Raw genomic sequence first — 20161 nt, forward strand, 5'->3', positions numbered from 1 at the left:
CCAGAATAAAATAAACCACAAATAAATTCCTAAACACAAATAAACCCAGAAATAACAATAAGCAAATATGCAAATAAAATGGGGACCTAGCTGATGTCCCCATCACTTTTTTTCTCATATAAATATGATTCCTGAAAGCAAATTTCTGAGAAGAGAATGCTGGAAAAGTACTTTTGACATATTTGGTTGATCATAGGAAAGTAACAGATTTTCAGAGTACTTATGTTTGATTGACCATCCACTTTTCTAAAAAAGATATGTATAATTCCTATTATACCCTTAATAAAAATTAGATATTTAATGCTTAGGATCAAATAAGGATAGCTGAAGGGCCTTTTTGGAGGAAAAAAAAATGTTTTGATTTTCGGCTCCTGTGAAAATAACTTTTCCATGTTTCTCATGAGAAAGACTTATTATTAGTTTTTGACCCATATGACCAATCATAGTTTGTTATTGGATGGTTATAGTAACTGACTCTCAGAGAAGTTGTAACTCCCTTATCTTTGATGGAAAGATAAACTCAAGGATCTCTCTCTCTCTCTCTGCGCCTAATTGAAAAACACATAAACCAGTCTCCATCATGGGTGTTTTTAACAGGGGGTCAATGAAAGTTATTCCTAGGTTCTTTGGTGTTTAGCATGCTGAATTTTTTTTTTTTTTGAAAACTATGGCTGAACCTGATCGGGTTGCCTACGTACCCCTTCACAAGGGGAATCAAGCCACACGTAGTTCTTTTAAAGTTTCAAAAATACAGCGGAAAAATGAATCAAACAATTTAATTCATGCATGCTTACAAGATCAAATCTAGAAATCAGCACATTAAGAACACATAGGATTATGCCGGAATCGTTTAAACAATTATGCTAAAACTTTTATGCATGATTAACTATCATATCTGAAACTTAAGAACTCTATTCCAATTAATCTCCGAATATCCATCGAATGGATTCTGGAGATATCTCCGTGAGGAGCCCCAAAGGAGGATAAAATCTCGGAGAATCGGACCTAGACCTTGACACCATAATAAATGATTAATGCTAGATTAATACCTTTTATGATGGATGAAAGTTGTGAATCTGATTCTTGACTTCGCAGCCACGCACACGAATGGCCTCTACGAGAAGTACACGCGAAGTTCTGAAGGATCTTCTTCCGCAACAATGCTAGCAGCTGCAGAACACTTGAAAGCTGAAATCTGCCCGCCGGGATTCAATCAACTCTTGATCAATCGTCTTGAAGCAGATAGAGATGAGGTTTGTAAGGAAAGTAGAGGACTCAGATCTGATCTTGAATCTTCTAGATATTCACCCTGAAAACCCTATCTAAAATGGAGAAGAAGAGGAGGAGGAGGCGGGTGAGGAAGAAGGCTGCAATGGATGTGTTTTCGGTGCCCATGTTTGACCTCTTTTAATGGCCTCCGAATTTTCATTCAAAATTCAAAATTTATTTTCAGAAAACCTCCTTTAGTTGGCACATGCAAAGAAATAGGAACAACCCAAATCAGATCTCAACCAAATCTGATTTGAATTCAAATTTTAAATACATGTGCAAGAGGGGAGGAATTTGAAATCCATGCAGCAGAATTTTCCTACCTCTTGTCGCATATATTTCATTTGAATTTCGAATTTAAATGATTCAGAGATTCACACGCCAGCTAGGAAAGTTATTTGATGTATGAAATCATTTAATATATTGCTTAATGTTTGAATTCAAATTCAAACAACAAACAATGTCGCCATGTGTCAAGCAATGGGTCCATGCGCCATGCAATAATTTTGGTTTATTTAAAATTCATGAAATCCAATTCCATGTCACCACTAATTGCCACATCATCTGAGCCTAATCCTCTTGGGTTGCACCTAATCAAATTTGGTCAAACCCGGATTAAAACAAAGCAATTTGGTTGAATCCAATCTAATCAGGTCATACCCTGATTGAGCTCAAATTGAATCCAATTCAATTTTTGGCTCATCCAAACTCAATCAAATTGAATTAATTACTTTGTGTTGGACCTAATCCAATTAGGTCAATCCCCAATTAAGAACAAATTAATTTAAAATTAATTTGATCAGCTTAAGTCCTTTTTGGTTCTGACCTAATCCAATCAGGTCAAAACCCTGATTGAGCCCAAACTTGAATCCAATTCAATTTGGCTCATCCTTAGCACAATTACTCAATCAAATTGAGTTTATTAGTAATTTAATTACTAATTAATCCTTCAATAATTACTTTAATTATTCTATAAGGTAATTTGCCAATCAAATTGACCAAATTATCCCTGAATGATTCTTAATCATTCATCAGCTTTCTTGATCAATCAGGAATCTTCTATGCGTGTGACCTCATAGGTTCGAACCTAAGCCAGTAGTATAGGAACAGTTCCTACACTAATCAATGTGACCATCTAGCAATGGTACCCGACGTCCGGATAGGCCGAATATATGCGAAGCAAATATTCTGGAATCCTGAACTATGGTTACTGTATAATTCAATCCCTTTGACTCCTAATGCCAGGATGATTTAGAGCTCACTGTCAACCCTATAATTAGTACATCCATTATGTGATTAACTTTAGATATCCCGTGACTCCTCACTGGGATTACCCTGGCCAAGGTTTTACTAAATTAATCACAAGACATTATCTCATGTTTTCAGGAGGGGTCAATTCCATTTTGACTCACAACTGACTACGCAAGTACTTGACTGCACCCAGTGACCTTATGTCACTGAATTAGAAATTCAGGTAGTCCGGTACCAAAGTACAATGAGTTGCTTGCTAGTCACAGGTTGCGGTCTCAGGTCAGAGGGCCAAACTTATACCCATATCCACTCGGAACATCTCTCGACAGTAGAGCGTTCCGGAATTGGTCACGTTCAGTGAAATGTACTCCTACACTTCACCTGTGTGGCATACCAGTGTCTCCACACTCCTTGGTTAAGAGGACAACCAACGTATATGTCACACAACGACCTAATCTCGATAATGCTGTCATCCTAGTAACAACATATTATTTGGTCGCGAACAAGTTTAAGGACTCAAAGATAAATCCTTCTTTATCATAACATAAGTCCTAAGAACTTCATCATATAAGAGTTCATTTGAAGATGAAATGATGAATAATGCCAAATAACACTTTATTAATTTATCAGTTCATTTACAAAATTCAATCATCAATATGCTGACGATTGACATTTAGGATACAAATCCCAACAGTCAAGAGGGAGAAACAAGTTTATTTAATCAAATTATTCAATGGATTCAGGTACGCTACTCTTTTATGATTGTTTATGATCCTAATTATAGTTACACGTGTTATCAAAGCCTGATTTATTCTAGAACCAGATCACGGTAAAAGCGCAGAACCAGATCACAGTAGATGGCCTATTATTTGACAGTCCATTAAGCCATGGACAATCCTCCATGGCCGTAGGGACAAGGCAATGGTTGCCTTCGCTGGCCGCCATCTTGGCTGACCATCATGGGATTGGACCGGCGTAAAGGTGATCTGACCATCGCCTTGGCCGGCCGGCACTGGAAACGGACTGATGCAAGGGCGGTCGGATCGTCCTAATGTCGGACGCTGGCATACGACGTCGAGAGTCAACGCTAGATCTGGCTGGCATATGGCGCCAAGAGCCAACACTGGATCTGGCGTAGCCACCGGCCATGGCCTCAAATTCATTGAGAATGGTGAAACTAGTAGGAGTGATAAACCACGAAATGTGGAAATTGAAGAAGTTAGGGCACAACTCCCTTTACCCATGACTTTTATGAAAATCACTGTTCCTACAGTTGTCACACAGCTGGACAATATTGAACAGCAAATTAATGACCAAACACTCAATGACGAAGTTATTACCACGGAACAAGTTTTAGAAGAATCACAAAGGATGACATTAAGAAGATCTCAAAGCGAAAGAAGATCCGCCATTTCAAATGATTATATGGTTTATCTATAAGAATTTGATTTTGACATAGGAACAAGAAAAGATCTAGTTTTCTTCAGCAAGATAGAAGGTGTTGATTGTACTAAATGGATTGATGCCATAAAAGATGAGTTGAAATTAATAGATCAGAATGAAGTCTGGGATGTCGTTGATTTGCCCGAAGATTGTAAGACAATTGGGTGTAAGTGGGTCTTTAAGACCAAACTCGACTCAAAAGGCATTGTTGAACGACATAAAGCCAGACTAGTAGCCAAAGGTTTCACTCAAAAAGGAGGCATTGATTATCAAGAGACTTTTTCTCCTGTATCTAAAAAGAACTCATTTAGAATCATTATTGCTTTGGTTGCACATTATGATTTAGAGCTGCACCAAATGGACGTGAAAACTACTTTTCTGAATAGAAGTTTAGGTGAAGAAGTCTATATGGCTCAGCCCGAAGGTTTCCCATTAAAGAAAAAAGAACATATGGTTTGTAAATTAAATAAATCAATATATGGTCTTAAACAAGCTTCCCGATAATGGTATCGTAAGTTCAATGATACCATCACTTTCTTCGGTTTTAAGAAAAACATTATTGATCGATATATATACCTGAAGGTTAGTGGGAGCAAGTTTATCATTCTGGTTTTATATGTTGATGACATATTGCTTGCCAGTAGTGATCTTGGCTTATTGCATGAAACTAAGATTTTTCTCTCAAAGAACTTTGAAATGAAAGATATGAATGAAACAACCTACGTGATAGGTATTGAAATATTTCGTGATCGATTACATGGATTGTTAGGGTTGTCTCAAAAGGCATAAATAGACAAAGTTCTAGAGAGATTTGGCTTGGAGAACTATTCGACAAATGTTGCTCCAATTCAGAAAGTGGATAAATTTAGTCTTATGCAATGCCCACATAATGAATTGGAACGTAAGTAGATGGAAAATATTCCTTATGCTTCGGCAGTTGGTAGCTTGATGTACGCTTAGACCTGTACCAGACCGGACATCAATTTTGCAGTTGGAATGCTAGGCAGTACCAAAGTAATCCATGAATGAATCACTGGAAAGCTGCAAAGAAGGTGATGAGATAGTTGCAAGGAACAAAAAATTACATGATTACATATAGAAAGTCATATAGTCTTGAGGTGATTGGCTATTCGAATTCAGACTTTGCTGGATGTGTGGATAGTAGAAAGTCAACATTTGGCTATTTGTTCCTATTAGCTAGAGGAACAATCTCATGAAAAGTGCCAAACAGACAAGTACTGCTTCATCCACCATAGAAGCAGAATTTGTGGCATGCTTGGAGGCCACGGTTCATAGTTTGTGGATGTGTAACTTCATCTCGGGATTGGAGATTGGGGACTCTATTGCCAGGCCGCTGAGAATCTTTTGTGACAATACTGCAGCCGTCCATTTCTCCAGAAACGATAAATATTCTAATAGTGCTAAACACATTGAGCTTAAATATTTTATTGTTAAGGAGGAAGTTCAGAAACAAAATGTGTTTATAGAAAATATGAGGATAAAGCTCATGATTGCAGATCTTTTGATAAAAGGTTTACAACCAAAGACCTTTAAGGAGCATGTTCAAAGAATGGATCTTTGTTGTAGCCCATAATATTAGTTGAGGATTGTATTATGTTTATTTCTCTGACACTTAGATATAATTAATTATGTTTTTGACTTTTTTATTTTTAAAATATATGTACATGAATGAGTTTGAATGTATGATCACAAGAATTGTCTTTGACAAAGACATAATTTTGACCATTATAGATACTTCTCATTTATGGACCGTGGTTAAATAATTTGCTGGTGTTGTGGTACTTGGAAGGAACTATGTCACTTTGTGGATATGGAACCGCCATGACTCGCACTAGTAAGTTGTTTAATTATGGTATTATCATGACCAAACTGACTGTGAATTGGAATGATGCGCGCCTAATATTTATATCATTCTAACCAAATTATGGTCATATGGGCCAAGTGGGAGAAAGTTAGTTTTTGACCCACATGACCAATCATAGTTGGTTACTGGATGGTTATAGTAACTGACTCCCTGAGAAGTTGTAACTCCCTTATCTTTGATGGAAAGATAAACTTAAGGGGGTCTCTCTCTGCCTTATTGAAAAACACAGAAACCAGTCTCCATCACAGGTATTATTAACAGGGGTCAAGAGGAAGAAACAAGTTTATTTGATCAGATTATTCAATGGATTTAGATACGCTACTCTTTTATGATTGTTTATGATCCTAATTATAGCTTACAAGATTTACCTATGAAACATGGAAATCATATTTCCACAGGATTACAACTTTTCTATCTCTCTTCTTTGAAAACTCCAACCAAACAAGAGGCATCTCTTTATTTTTTTCGTTGACTACACTTTTTTCCCTTCTTTTTCCGCGAACCGAGCTCTTAGATGACACATGTCATTATTAAATTGCATTTGAGGAAAAAGAATTGTTTACCTTTCTATGGATGTGATGGAGCCTGATGATGGATGACCGGTGGATACCATTTGGAGCCGGATCAAATCAAAAGAAAAAATTAAAAAAAATAGCTGCCACATGTCTTTGTTTCGAACGCAATTAAGGATTTGAAAAATTTGCCTCTTCCTCAGGTTAAATATATATATATACACACATATGGGGACCTTCACGAAAAAATCCTTACTTTAGATAATTTGTTTGTATTGCAGCTTCCATGAAAAAAAAAGGAAAAAACACTGAAAAAGAAAAAAAGGTTGTGACATTTTCTTCTTAAAAAGCAGGTGATATTTATGCTCTAATTTTCTGAAAAAAATTCTAATATTTTTTTCGAGGCAAAAATAAAATGTTCTTCTATTTTTTGTGCGTGAAGGGCTAATGCAAGGATCAAAAGAGAAAGGAGGGAAAAAAAAAGAGAGGATAGGGAGAGAGAAAGTGAGGAATAATAGATATGGAAGGAAAAAGAAAGAATGCTAAGAAGAAGAAAGAATCGAAGAGAGAGAGGAAGACAGAAGGGAAGCAAAAAAAAAAAAAGTAAAGAAGGAAAATAAAATATTTTTTTTTTGTTATGTGTGAAGAGCCAAGGAGAAAGAGTGCGAAGAACTACCAAAAGAAAGCTGAACATGATGAGCCAAGTTTACACATTAATAGGGAATATCACCATAAAAATAACAATGGGTATAATACAACCCAAAGTAATATAAAAAATAAACTATATTTCACTGGAAAAATAACACCGTTCGTGAGCGGGGAGGGTAGTTTTTTTTTTGCTAAAACAAAATCAAATGGGTTTGAGCTACCCGGATAACCCAATTCCAGCTTATACCGTCGTTCATGATATAAGTCGTCCCAACTTATACCGTCTTTGACTGGCTCGTCAGGTATAGCAATTCCAACGGCCTTTTCTTAGTATATTTTAGCAATTATATATCCCGGGGTTACCGGAGGACCGAGGGGGTTTATCCCGCTTGCGGACCGAGCCAAGGGTTTTTCACCACCGCCTTCCCCTTTCCCGTATTCGGAGCCGAGATCAGCGGAGACGAGGTGGGCTTCGGTAGCTGCAGCGAGCTTATAGCCATGGAAGCTGCGTGGCGGCGGCAGGGCGGCAGCTACCGCCATCACGATGCCTTCTCCGCGTCTTCTCCTTCCTCTTTCTCTTCTTCCCCTCCCCATCCGCAAGCGGCTTCGGCTGCCACCAAGAAAGCCTCTACGCCCCAAGCAGTAGAGTGGGTGGCGCTCCAGAAGCACCCCGTCTTCTCCGGCCCCCGCTGCACGCCGACGGAGAGCAGCGGCAGAAGCGGCAACCTGGCGGCATGGGACGCTTCGTCGTCACGCCTCTACCTGTGGGACCCGGAGGCCCGCTGTCTCCACCGTCTCTCCCTTCGCTTCCGCGACCCCCAACCCGATTCCTCCTCCTCTGTCTTCGCGGAGGCCGCCGTCCCTTCTGAGGTACATGTTCTTTGTTGAGATAGGCATTTTCTTGATTGAGATTAGTCCAAGAATGGAGATCCTGGTTAGATTACAAGGATTTTTTCGGTTCTTGATGGTCTTTTATTCTTTTTAAGGACCCATAGGTGACAAAACCGAGACAATTACTTGCTATCCGCGTCATCTGTAGGACATATAATTTGCTGACAGATGGTGAACTCAAAACTATTAGGTAAATCTGGCATAACGTTTGCCATGTATCGAATATTTATTGACCAATTCATATAATCGAGAGAAGATGGCAAAGTATGAAATCAGAAATACGGAATTTCTAAAATGTCATTCTTCCAAGACATAGTTTCATCAGATACAGCATAAAATGCATTGAGGATCATGGTAATTCCATCAAGACCTAGTTAGGTTAATGCATGTTAATTCTGGCTTTCTATGAAGGCAGTTATGTATGTTGTCCAGATCTTCAAATGCTTTTGGAGAATAAAACAAATATAAAGAAACATGGGCAATCTCTCACCAATTACATGCAAGTTGGGCCTCTATCTGTATCTGCTAGTCCCAATATTGATACACGAGACATGTGACGCTATTCACATATCATGGGTATTGCACAATTAACTCATGAGTTCATATGATCTTGTTTAAATATTTCTATGGATCATGGAAAATTGCATTTCTGGCATGAAGTTTTTGATGTGATGATTTAGTTTTTAGAACCATAATATGGCATCTAGACCTGACGTGCATTGCATATTAAATGAAGATTCTGCTTAAAGACTAATCATCCTAATTTGTGTAAAAATCTCATGTAACTTCATATACATGAGAAATATAAACTTCAGATAATCGGATCATGCGGTAACCATTGAAACCTAGTTAGGCAGTTGATATAGATCTTCTCTACTTTTTCTCTTGTGATCATCAACATTTTTATTTCTCCAATCAAACATTAGTTTTAGCTAATACCAGTATTGCTTTATGTGCAGTTATTGTTGCCAGATATTCAGATCCAATTTGTGGTCAACTATATTTCTCTCAATATAGATGGATCATCATTATTATTTGTTGGCTCTGGCAGCCTCAGCCTCATGTACTTATTTGAAAGGACTTATAAGAATGACAATACATTTACTTGCAGGTATATCAGAAGTACAAAAACTTTTAATTATAGTCCTGAACTGCTACTTTTTGTTAACATCATTATTACTGCATTGTTTTTCCTGGTCATTATAAAATCTGTTAGTCTATTTTCCAATTAATTTTAGTAAAACCAAAGAAGTAGATGACTTGGAAGTGATTAAAAAGGGAAAAGATGCTATTTAGCTTATGCAAACTCTTTATATGTTTTGTATCAATGTGATTACATATTGGTTAGAATCTTAATTAATAGAAGTGGGAGTGGATGTGGGAATGGATTCGAGTGCGTGTATAAAAATGCAGATCTCTCAAAAAGAAAAACTAGCAAATGTTTGGGAAGCAGGTGTAGGGATGAGTTTCCAGAAAGGTCTGACGCCGTAGGTCAAAGTTTCGTGCTACTAAGGGTAGAACCGTATGGTGATAACAATGATTTCCTAGTTCTCATGTATTTGATGTGTATCTTTTTCTTTTCTGGTGTATTGATGTATAAAACTTAAACCATCAGGAAGCACAATTTGGAAAGAAGACATCCAACGAATAGAGGTTTCTTTAATGACACTCCTAGGAAAAATATGAGATGTCCAAAGACTCCAATCACAAACATAAAGAACTTTGTAACCTTGTATTAGGTTCAATAATTTCATTACCAAATATTTTATATTTTGCTCTACCAGGTTAGCAGTTGGTATAGATCTGGCTCAAGGCCTTGTTTCTATAAAAATAACACCGAGGAGAAATAATGTTTTTCAATTTTTGTGCACTGAGACAAACTCCAGCTATTGGGGTTTGACATTTCCATATGGCGCAGCAAAAATCATTTTGAACCCATGTCCATGTACTAGGTTTGAGCACTAGGGCGCGTCGAGAGAACCATGTCGAAGGAACTCGGCAAAATGACCCCGCTTTCTGTATTGTTGTGTTATGTTCAGGACCATTCTTTAATTGAAAGCACATTTAAACTTGTTATTCAAACTTGAATGTTATTAAGAAACCACACTTTGGAGTGCATTGTGTGACATGCAGTCATAGAATTTTACTACATAAAATGGGCATGTTCCTTTTTCATTGGCATGTGCATCAGCTGATGATGTTACTTTTTAAGTTTTTGAACATTTCGTAGCTTCTGTTATTTTATTAGTTGATAAAATATAATAATCACTACTGTCTTTTTGCATCAAGGTGAATTCTTCTCTATCCTATATCAGCAGAAACAAACAAAATTCTGCTTTAGGGTTCTACAATTTTCAGCATAAATAAATGCTAATGATTTTAGCTCTGTTCTTAGTGATCAGAAGTCTCCTTATATTATCTGCAATCACTGTTTTAGGCTGCTAGACTAAAGGCTTATGGATGCAAATGTTAAAACAGGACAGTTTCAGTTGCTTCTCAAATATTGTTTGGCCACAACAATGGTTTACAAACTTTACGAGTATCATGGCACCCTTACAGTAGTAGTCATTTGGGCATCTTGTCATCAGATTCGGTTTTCAGGTATGTCATAAAAATAAATTACATAAACAGAAGCACTATTACCTTTTTTGCACTGAAACTTATACCATTATATTGCTGAATATTATATTTATTTTCATATTTTTTCTCTATTTACCATTTTTTGTACATATGTGGTGTTTTCAATACATCATAATTTCAAATCCAATATCTTCCTGTTGTATAAGAGAAATTTTTATCTCTTTAAGTGTATGTATTTAGATGTTTTCCTTGTCAATGAAGCAAACCATGTGCTCTGTCTATTTCTCTTCATATTACATCTTTACCACTACAACTGGAGATAATCGCTATTATCATGAGACCTGGAGTCTGCATGAAGCCTCTTAGATACACCCAATTGTTTTATAAATGCACCCTCTTAAGACTCTTTAAAAAGAGAAATAAGTAAGTAATCTTAGAATATGTTAAGAGTGTTTTTATTAGTTCAAGTAAATAAGAGAGGAAATCAGGCAGCAAGACTTTATAATTCCAAGTACCTCATGGGCTGATGAAATCAGAACCATGATGCCTTCCACATAAATGGATCATATCGTTGCATGTAATAGATCAAGGAAATGGGAGTTTTAGTACGAGGACTCATAATAATGAAAATGATTTTCATATAAGAGGATGATCCTATGATGCTTGACATGCTTCTCAAGTCCTTGGTGATTCTACCCCCTTTTTTCTCTATCTTGTCTGACAGTTCTTAAAAAGCATGCAACTCTGCCATTAATTGGTAGTGCAAAACATATTCTTCGTCACATTATCTCCTCCAATTTCCCTCATCAATTTCATGAGCATGGCATGTTCCTAACTAGCATCTTACAATATGACTCCAAATACATGATTAACCTTTTTGTTCGTGATAAGTATCCTGCATTTTCTTCTTTTGAATAAGTTTGTTAAACTTTCTTCATGAAGGTGATTTAGCAACAACGCTGACAAGATTTTTTTTTTTAATATTACTATGTTTGCATGATATCTGTCTACCACTTGTTGCTAGATATTATCTAAGATATGCTGGTTAAAATCTCTTCTGCTGATTCCAATGATTGAAACAGTTGCACTTCTGCCATTAGAAACTTAAAAGCTCTTTCTGCAGGCTATTTGATTTGTCATCTGATTTAGAGCGACCAGAGCAGGAATACTATCTGCAGCCATTTGAACCTGGAAGATGCCACAATGCTGCATCAATCTGCCCAGTGGCATTCTCATATGGAGGTCAACATTTATGGGATAGATTTTCTGTAAGTGTAACTCTATTTTATATGCTAGTATGTTCTTGATCCCATATTCTGTATGTCATTTTTATGGCGGCTGCATTTCCTTTATTTGTTGTAATAATGTAGTTCATTTGTTGAACGGCCTGCTTATTGCCTGCAGTTAATATGTCATATATTGTTATGAATGATCCTTAATTTTTCTGTTCTACTAAACTTTAATTCATTGTTTCCAATCATCAACAATTATATCACCTATAGAAGGATTACCAGTGAAGCCTATCTGTTCTTTTTGAATTTTTCTTATTAGCTGCACTAGATCTTTTTCTGCTGTACTGGTCCATTGTCAATTTTGGTTTTCTGGGTTTCATTTGTGGGATTGATGTCTGACTAATGAGAAGCAATCAAGTGTTATATATTGTTATGTTGTTAAATGTCATGCATCATTTTACTTTGGAACATGTTATAGCACATTAGCACTGATACCATACCTTGTGTTCTTCCATTTGTACATCTAAAACCATTTGCGTACATTCTATATCATCCTAATACTATTATAAATTTAGCACGATCATCTTCACTCTGCATTTTTTCAACATCTCGAATCTTTGAGTTTATGAATTTCATAGTTTGCTCATTTTTGCATCTTATGTGATTATTACTCCATTGCATTTCTGTTTCTTTCCGTATGTTCTCTCTTTATTATTATTATTATTATTTGCTCTGTGCATCTTCCAAATTTTTCAAGAGCCTCTTTCTATTTGAAAAATTTCTATGCATAGAATGTCCGCCTCTTTTTAAAGAATAAAATCATCCTACTTCCTTTAGCAAAATCCATTTATTTAAAAAACAATTTGAATCTTAATTCCTTGATTGATTTAAAAATCCTTTCTAGTACATTATGTTTAGACTGTTATTATTTGTCAAGATTTCACACTTTCTAACATTTCCTTCTACTTTAAGCTTTATATATATATATATATATATGTGTGTGTGTGTGTCATATATCATTTCTTTTTTTTAATCCAGTAATTGCTCATGCTCAAATCAGTCCTTCCTTTTGGTGGTATAGTCTCAAGTCTCAACCCATGTTAATTAGCTTATTTGCTGGACATTAAAGAAGAGCCTAAGATATGTACTGTGGCCAAAACATTGGTTCAAGTACATTGAGATATAAAAGTAGCTGCCGCCGTTATCAAGATCACATTGTTCGCATGAGACAATTGTCCCATTATTAAATTGGAGGACGTGATTTTGAGGACTTATTTGGTTCATAGGAAGAATTTCTCCTCACTGGAATATTTTTCCTGGAGAGTTAATGTCTGGGTATATGATGCTTGGAAAAGTGGGTTTTGCATGTTTGGTTGACCATGGAAAAGTGACACATTCCAAAATGGCTTATGTTTGGCTGATCTATTTTTCTGGAAAAGTTGTGTAAAATATCTGTTATGCCCTTAATAAAGAAAAAAAATCCATTCTATCTAAAAACTTAAGAGCATTTTTGGAAAAAAACATTACCCCATTTTTAGCTAGTGGGAATTGGACTTTTTCATGCCCACATGGATTTTTCTTTCTTATGAAATGTGGGAATCTTATTCTCATGGGAAAGCTACTTATCTATCTCTCTTTTTTGAAAACTCCAAACAAACATGAGGAATTTCTTCATTTTTCTATTGACCATATTTTTCTTCCTGCAAACCAAACAAGTCTTTAGATTCTTGAAGTGCTTTTCTTTCTTGTTCTTCCTTGTGGATTGGGTCTACTAGGATTGGACTTTAGGAGTTTTTCTTTCTCATATTTGTGATGCTGCTGCAATTGATTGATTGAATGTATTCCTTTCTCATGGTTTTTGATACAAAATTATTTACATATGATACATTCCCATGATATGCACTAATTTTGGGAGATTTTGAAATTTGGTTCCTCTATCTCGGAGGATGAAGAGGGTGAAGGAGAAAGGAGAGAAATGGGTTCTTCGTTTCTAATTATATTCTAATGGATTTTGTTAAGCTTTTAATACCATATTTAAACATTTAAACCTAGTTATGCATGTTTCTTACCAGATCCTAAAGTGTTTCATGTGCGGATTATAAGATTTGGAATTTAGACGAAATCTCCTTAAGTTTTCAATTGGACATGCATTTGAATTAAAGTTTAGACCTGGTCCAGCTAAGTGGATCATAAATAAAATTGAAAATTTATATCCAATCCTCTAAACTCTTAAGTTGCAACCGGAGATATGTGTGAATCAAATAATTGCATAAAATTGTTTTGAAAGAGAGTCAAACCTCCAATTGCATAAGCATATCACATTCCCTACAACCAAAAGAACTCATTAAATTCGTTCAATAAATTTAATATTAAAATACTTATTTTTGTTAAAAATGGAAAAATAATTAGAGTATCAATTCATTAAAAAAGGAAAGAAAACCATCTTGATGAAGAAAGCTATAAAGGACTATATGTCGAAGAAAGCATTCTATGATATGAAAATGTGTGCAGATGGGTGTGGTCAAGCTAACAAGCCCAATCTCGATATGACTTGGACTATGTTCAGATTGTTTTTGCTGGTCTAAGATACGACCTAGACTTGACATAATGGTTATCATCTCGAATTAGATTAAATTTTTAGGGCATTCCACTTTGATCTTTGTAGGGAGGGTCCACTCATGTCATAGCCATGCTCAAATTGCTCGGGGAGTCTTGTTTAGGTTTGGGATTTACAATCAACCAAACATTAAATTTTTCATTTGGTGTTAGACCTAAATGCGGTTATGCTGGATCCACCTGGGTCTACCTAACCCACATGCACCTTTCATGTACACTTGCAAATTCCAGTGGACTGACATTCTTTGAAGTTGTAATAATTGCACATTCCAGTGGACTGACATTCTTTGAAGTTGTAATAATAAACTGTCTTTCCTCTCCGTATATCGTTCACGTTTAATAAATGCTAAACTTCTCCTTTAATATCCATACTTGCTCCCAGTTATTTGTTAAACAAAAAAAAGATTTTTTGTGTTTACCCTTGTTTTATTCTCAAGTTAACTGCTTTTTTATGTTCATGCAGATATTTGTTCTATATAGTGATGGTTCAGTCTATGCCCTTTGCCCAGTTGTTCCTTTTGGAAGGTAGTTTTGTTTCATTTCCAAATATTTGCTTGTTACTTTTGTTGTTACACCAGTTATTTTTTTTAGTGAAGGTTCTTATTGTTGTGCTAAAGTTTTGTAGCGAAATAAGAGAGCTTTACCCAATTAACAAAGGAAGAAAAAAAATACTGGAATATAGTGGAGGCAGTTTTTTAATATATAATGATAAAGACAAGGAAATACACCAAGACAGTTTTATAGTTTATAATGATATGGACAATATAATGGAGGCAGTTTTTCTTTGATCTCAAGAAAAAAGAAAATACACCAAGACAGGATATCTAAAATCTGAGAGTTGTGTTTTTGTAACATCATGTTCATGTGCTTATTGATTATTGTATTTGGTATTCATGGTATGCAGTCTCTGCAGTCGGGCATATGTAGAAGAAATTTATGAAGACATGAATGAGTTTGGATTGAAGTCATCAGATTTAAAAGTTGTTAGCAACTCACGTTTGGCTATTGATTGGTTAGAAGCAACATTTCCAGATTTAGCAGATCAATCATTTGAGGAAGGCAGTGTATTGGCATCAAGAGCTCATCCGTATGCCCCAATAGATGCATCTCTTTCACTACAGGTTAGAGAATTTGGCTGGTGGCTTGTTGCAAATAGGTGCCATAACTCTTCTTTCTTCAGCATATGGAATTTCTTTCTATCATATTAGATGCATTTTTTGTTGATTCAAGGATAGTGTGGATTTCTTTTGTGGTAATTCTGTATTTTTCTCTTTTTAAATAATAATATTCATCAGCCAACTTTTTTGATCATTATGAGATTTAGAAAAGTTTGAATGCTAAACTGGATTATAATAGTATGATATGTATAGAGGGTAAGTGTTAACATGATTTGAACCAGAATAGCTACTAATTTGCTTAGAGGGAATAATTGTAAAATTTAGGCCACGGTAATATCATCAGATATTTTAACTGTCAGTTTCATAATTCACAGCAATTGTTTTGGCCAAATATTTGAATTTAACTTCCTTGTAGAGGACCTGAACACAATATATGCCCTTCTTTAAGTCGTGGTTTGTTGCAGTCTCTTCTCAATTTTAGATTTTCACAAAACACTAAGATCTAACAGTGATTGAAATCTGGATCTATTAAGCCGTGGATACTCGATCTGAAACTTCATGCTTAGTGTTAGGGTTCCACTTTGAGCATTGGGAAAGGCAGGAATTGTTAACGGCAAGCTTGTGGAGGTATGAGTTTAGTTTTTTCTTTTTCTTCTTCTTTTTTTTTGCTCAAGAATATCGATCGGTCTAGCCAGATCAGACTGGGTGCTGGTCAAGACCTAGTACATTGACAGACAGTATTGATGTATCCATTGGCTCATGCTCAAAGTAGAATATCATCATTGTTCTAAGACAACATATTTTTTTTTTTTTTTGGGGGGGGGGGGGAGTTGTATCAATCTTAAAACTGCATTCACTCTCAAAACCAATCATTGTCATAAATAAAAAAGTCACACCTTAACTTGCTTAAACGCACATGCATTGCTAAAGTTCTGATGGAGTATACAGCTTCAATTGAAGTTTCTTTTTACTGATGATGAATCCCCTCTTACTTGATCATCTTTTGCACCTTCATTGTGCGCACAGATTTGTAGTACTCCTCTCTCTGTGTGGTTACTTATATTTTCTGATATTTTCTTGCCATAATGACTTTCTAGGCAAATGATCATATTGATGAGCATTCTAAAGTTGGTTGGTTTTTTTGGCCTTCCTATAAAACTTTCCCATCTCTTGCAAGAATAAGTAGTTAAATATAGTTTCTTGCTTTAGCATTGATAATGGTATGCATCGGCTCACATTGTTATCAAGGTGTTTAGCTGCGCTTCTATTAACTCTGATTTGGTTGTATGTTACTCTTACTTTTGCTACTATGAAAATTAAAATGCATGATTTCAAATTCAGCTGCCATTCACCATTCTTATTGTGTCCTTACGACCTTCTTCTTTCTAGTTCCCTAAGCATTTGCAATATTTTTATAGTCCCTTGTGCATCTAGTTACTCACAGGTGAACTTACAAAAAAGGAAAGAAACTGAAAAACCAATTTTCATTTTCCCTATAATATGATAGTGTTTTATTTTTACACTTGATATTAGGTAGACAGCAAGTATTGAAAAAGGCACATCGAACTATGAAATTGGTCCAACTTCTGGTTCCGTGGATGCTAGCACATTCCTTGTTTTAGAAATAACATCATAGGCTGCCCTGAACAGGAATGCTTGTTAACAAGGCTTGATAAAGCCAACTTCAAATCATCGAGATTTGTTTTGATGGCCATAGTCGTGTTTTTATATTTTTAACAGTCTAGGATATTAGTTAAAACATGCAAGTGTAGAGAGAGCAAATCTTATTCTCTGAGCAACGATGCTAGACAAGATGGCTTTGAAGGTCTAATTGCGAACTTTGAAATAAAAGAAAATCCATTCATAAAGTGCACCAATGTAGCTCTTATATATTGATTTAATGTGCTAATGGCAATAGATATGAAATGCTTTTTATCTTTATGGCCTCTGCTATCAACAAGAATCAGATTATTGTACTTATTATAGGTGATTTTATGCCCCTTCTACCGTGAATACGAAAAATTGCTCTTTTTCTTTCAGTTGGGGGGGGGGATAGCATTGTCTTTCTTTGTGCTCTGTAAGTAACAATCTTGTGCATTACTGGTGCAGGGTCCTCTTGGTAAAATTTGTCCTGGTGAAGAGAATCATGATTTCCAGAGCAGTGCAGGTTGTGATGGCAGGGCTGTAGATCTTCTTTACTGTTCTATTGACAAGGATTCAGTTCTTGTGACTGCCTGGAGCAGTGGGCAGCTGCAGATTGATGCCCTGGCAGATGAAGTCCAACCTCACTGGAACAATGGTAGTCCTCCCCACCTTAATGTGGATTCTTCTGGTCATATAAAGAGCATTGCTATGATTTGTGAGTTGAATATGCGAGAAGTTTCTACTTTAAAATCCAGCCAATCACTTGACCTGGTATCAAATATCAGCAGTACTGCAGATATGATTTGGGTGGGATGTCCACCTCCTTTGCTCAGGCTAGCTATTGTAGACTTAGCACTGCCAAAAAATGCATTGAATAATTGCCAGCTTTCTTTGTTTTCTGATCCTCTTGTTTCAGAGAAATTTTGCTGTCTTCATGGTGGGGGAATAGACTTGGTAACTTTGCATTTTCTGCCTTTCACAAATCTATCTTCTGCACCAGACAAGATTGCAAAAGCACCTTCTGTGCATCCTATCCTCAGTACAGGCATTAATGCTTCTTTCTCTCCAGTGCTCTCTGGTTTTGTTTCAATCGCTGATCCATATGGTCATTCACTAATAATTGGAATCACATCCTCTTATGAGTGTATTCTGCTAGGGATGAAGGGTTGGAATGAATTACCACCCCATCTTTATGATATGGACACTAAGTCTGTTGATGATACAGAAAATGCTATCCCTGAGATTATAAGCAAAGAGCTTCTTGATGGTCCAAAGGTCATCCTTGTTCCTCCTTCAACAACTCTTCAATCTTTAACTGCTGATTCGATTGAAGGACGATCAACTCTTCATCACTATATCAAGCTTTTTCATGAGAACTATGTGGAGTATGCACACAAGGTAACAACAAAGAAAATACTTCATCATCACTGCTTAATTCTCATTATTATCATGACAGTTGAGGAAACTTGCATACATCATGTATTAGGATTTTAGATGAGCACATAATTTTACAGTATTTATTCCATTTGGCCATGGTCTTCATTCATTGCCCATAAGAAGATCCCATCCTTCTGGGTAAGGTATAGCTGAAAAATAATGTATAATTCCAATCCATGCATGGATATTTGGAAACATGCATTTTAGATGAACAGTGCCTCGTCCTGTATTATTCTGAAAAAAGAGGCTCTTCCAGTATTCAAGTAAAAAGGTTTGATCTAGTGGTCTCTTTCTTTCATTTTTTTTTTGAAAATAGTGAACTGGTACCGTACCAATACAAGTATTGGTTTTGTATGGTTTGTACCATACTGTACTGGCAGAATAGCGAAACTTTGCTCTCATTTTTTTTCTTCTGTTGATTGGATTTTTCAGATCTTTTTGCTTACAAATATTTCTTTTCTGTAAGTATCATCCTTTTCACATAGTTGTAAAGAAGAAGGCATTTTTCTTTTTTTATCTATATTTTATTTCTGTGATGCATGACCATCAAAAGTGATGTAGCCAGCCTAGCTTTTCTACAGTTAGAGACAGAAGAAGAAAGAATACAGGCCTCTTGATGTATTCACAAGCTGGTTTGTACAGAACACTTAGGTAACATAAAGACTGGGTTTAGATTTTATTACTTGGATCATGATGAGACCTAACCTCTGAATTTTCTGGTTGCATAATCTCGTGTTCTAGACAAATCTGCTATCCATCTGAATCATGCTTTTCCTGAAGTTGACCTGATACTGCATGCTTAGGTCTATATTGAACTCAAAGAGCATGCGGGTTATCTAAAAACAATAATTGAAGACCAACATAAACATTTGCATGAGACAAAGCAGTTGCTTCTGAATGTTGAAGCCAAAGAACAAGGCATAAAAAATCGGACCGATCGTGCCTTCAAGGTATATGAACTTTTGGAGCAACGTCTACAGAATTTCAAAAAGTTACCTGGAGCAAGCAAGAAACCATTATCAAGAGCAGAACGTGAATTTAAGGCCGAGCTTGGTATGCTGTAGTTCGCTGCACTCTTCATTTGACCTATTTATAGATCATAAATTTGATATTTATTTTTCAATTTCATGCAGAAAGATTTGCAGATTTAGAGTTGGACGCCTTGCACTCTTCTATTGAATCTTTGAATGCAAGGCTGAAAAGATATAGTCAGTCTTCACCAGTTAGTTCACGGAATGCTTCCAGGCAAACACCAGTTAGGGGAAAGAGCCATGTGTCAGATGCTCAGACGTTGCAATTGAAATCATCTCTGCAAAAGCTTTCCAGTCTTAACATTGATAATGCCAAGAAGGTAAAACTCATTGAAAATGAACTGAAGAACCAGGAGAAATAGCAAAATTATGAAAAAAACCAATTTACAGTCAAATATGCCCTTATCTGAATGTTGACTGTAGTTTTGTATCATGGATGTTGTTTGACATAATATCAAATCATTTTTATATATTAATATGCATAATTTGCATTGCAAGATAAAGAATTGAGTGATTTTGAATGGCCAATCAATCCAAAAGGCAGATGTAACTCCTGGGGTTCAATTTCATGCTATTGTTGTGGCCATTCAATTGATAGATTTCA

The 20161-nt window shown here is 36.0% G+C and overlaps 1 protein-coding gene across 4 annotated transcripts; it reads left to right on the top strand.

Moving 5' to 3' along the window:
* The first annotated feature begins 7318 nt into the window (after positions 1–7318).
* Positions 7319–20060, top strand: MOS7 (nuclear pore complex protein-like protein). Of its 4 annotated transcripts, XR_015968543.2 has the most exons (10): positions 7375–7878; positions 8859–9010; positions 10378–10500; positions 11603–11747; positions 14791–14852; positions 15232–15448; positions 17555–18487; positions 19080–19177; positions 19268–19579; positions 19660–20060. XR_015968543.2 is itself a non-coding variant. In XM_008789400.6 (9 exons), the coding sequence occupies exons 1-9, from the start codon at positions 7507–7509 to the stop codon at positions 19917–19919; spliced, it is 2514 nt and encodes an 837-aa protein (XP_008787622.3). In that variant the 5' UTR covers positions 7319–7506; the 3' UTR covers positions 19920–20060. The 4 variants fall into 4 exon arrangements, 2 of the variants coding, with proteins under 2 accessions (XP_008787622.3, XP_088559988.2); XM_008789400.6 differs by lacking the exon at positions 19080–19177 and having other exon boundaries at positions 7319–7878; positions 19330–19579; XR_015968540.2 differs by having other exon boundaries at positions 19080–19579.
* The last annotated feature ends 101 nt before the right edge of the window (positions 20061–20161 follow it).

Source organism: Phoenix dactylifera, chromosome 1 (assembly GCF_051530095.1).
Source record: "Phoenix dactylifera cultivar Ajwa chromosome 1, Ajwa_hap1_PhDact_Kaust_v1.1, whole genome shotgun sequence".
NCBI classification, from domain to species: Eukaryota; Viridiplantae; Streptophyta; class Magnoliopsida; order Arecales; family Arecaceae; genus Phoenix; species Phoenix dactylifera.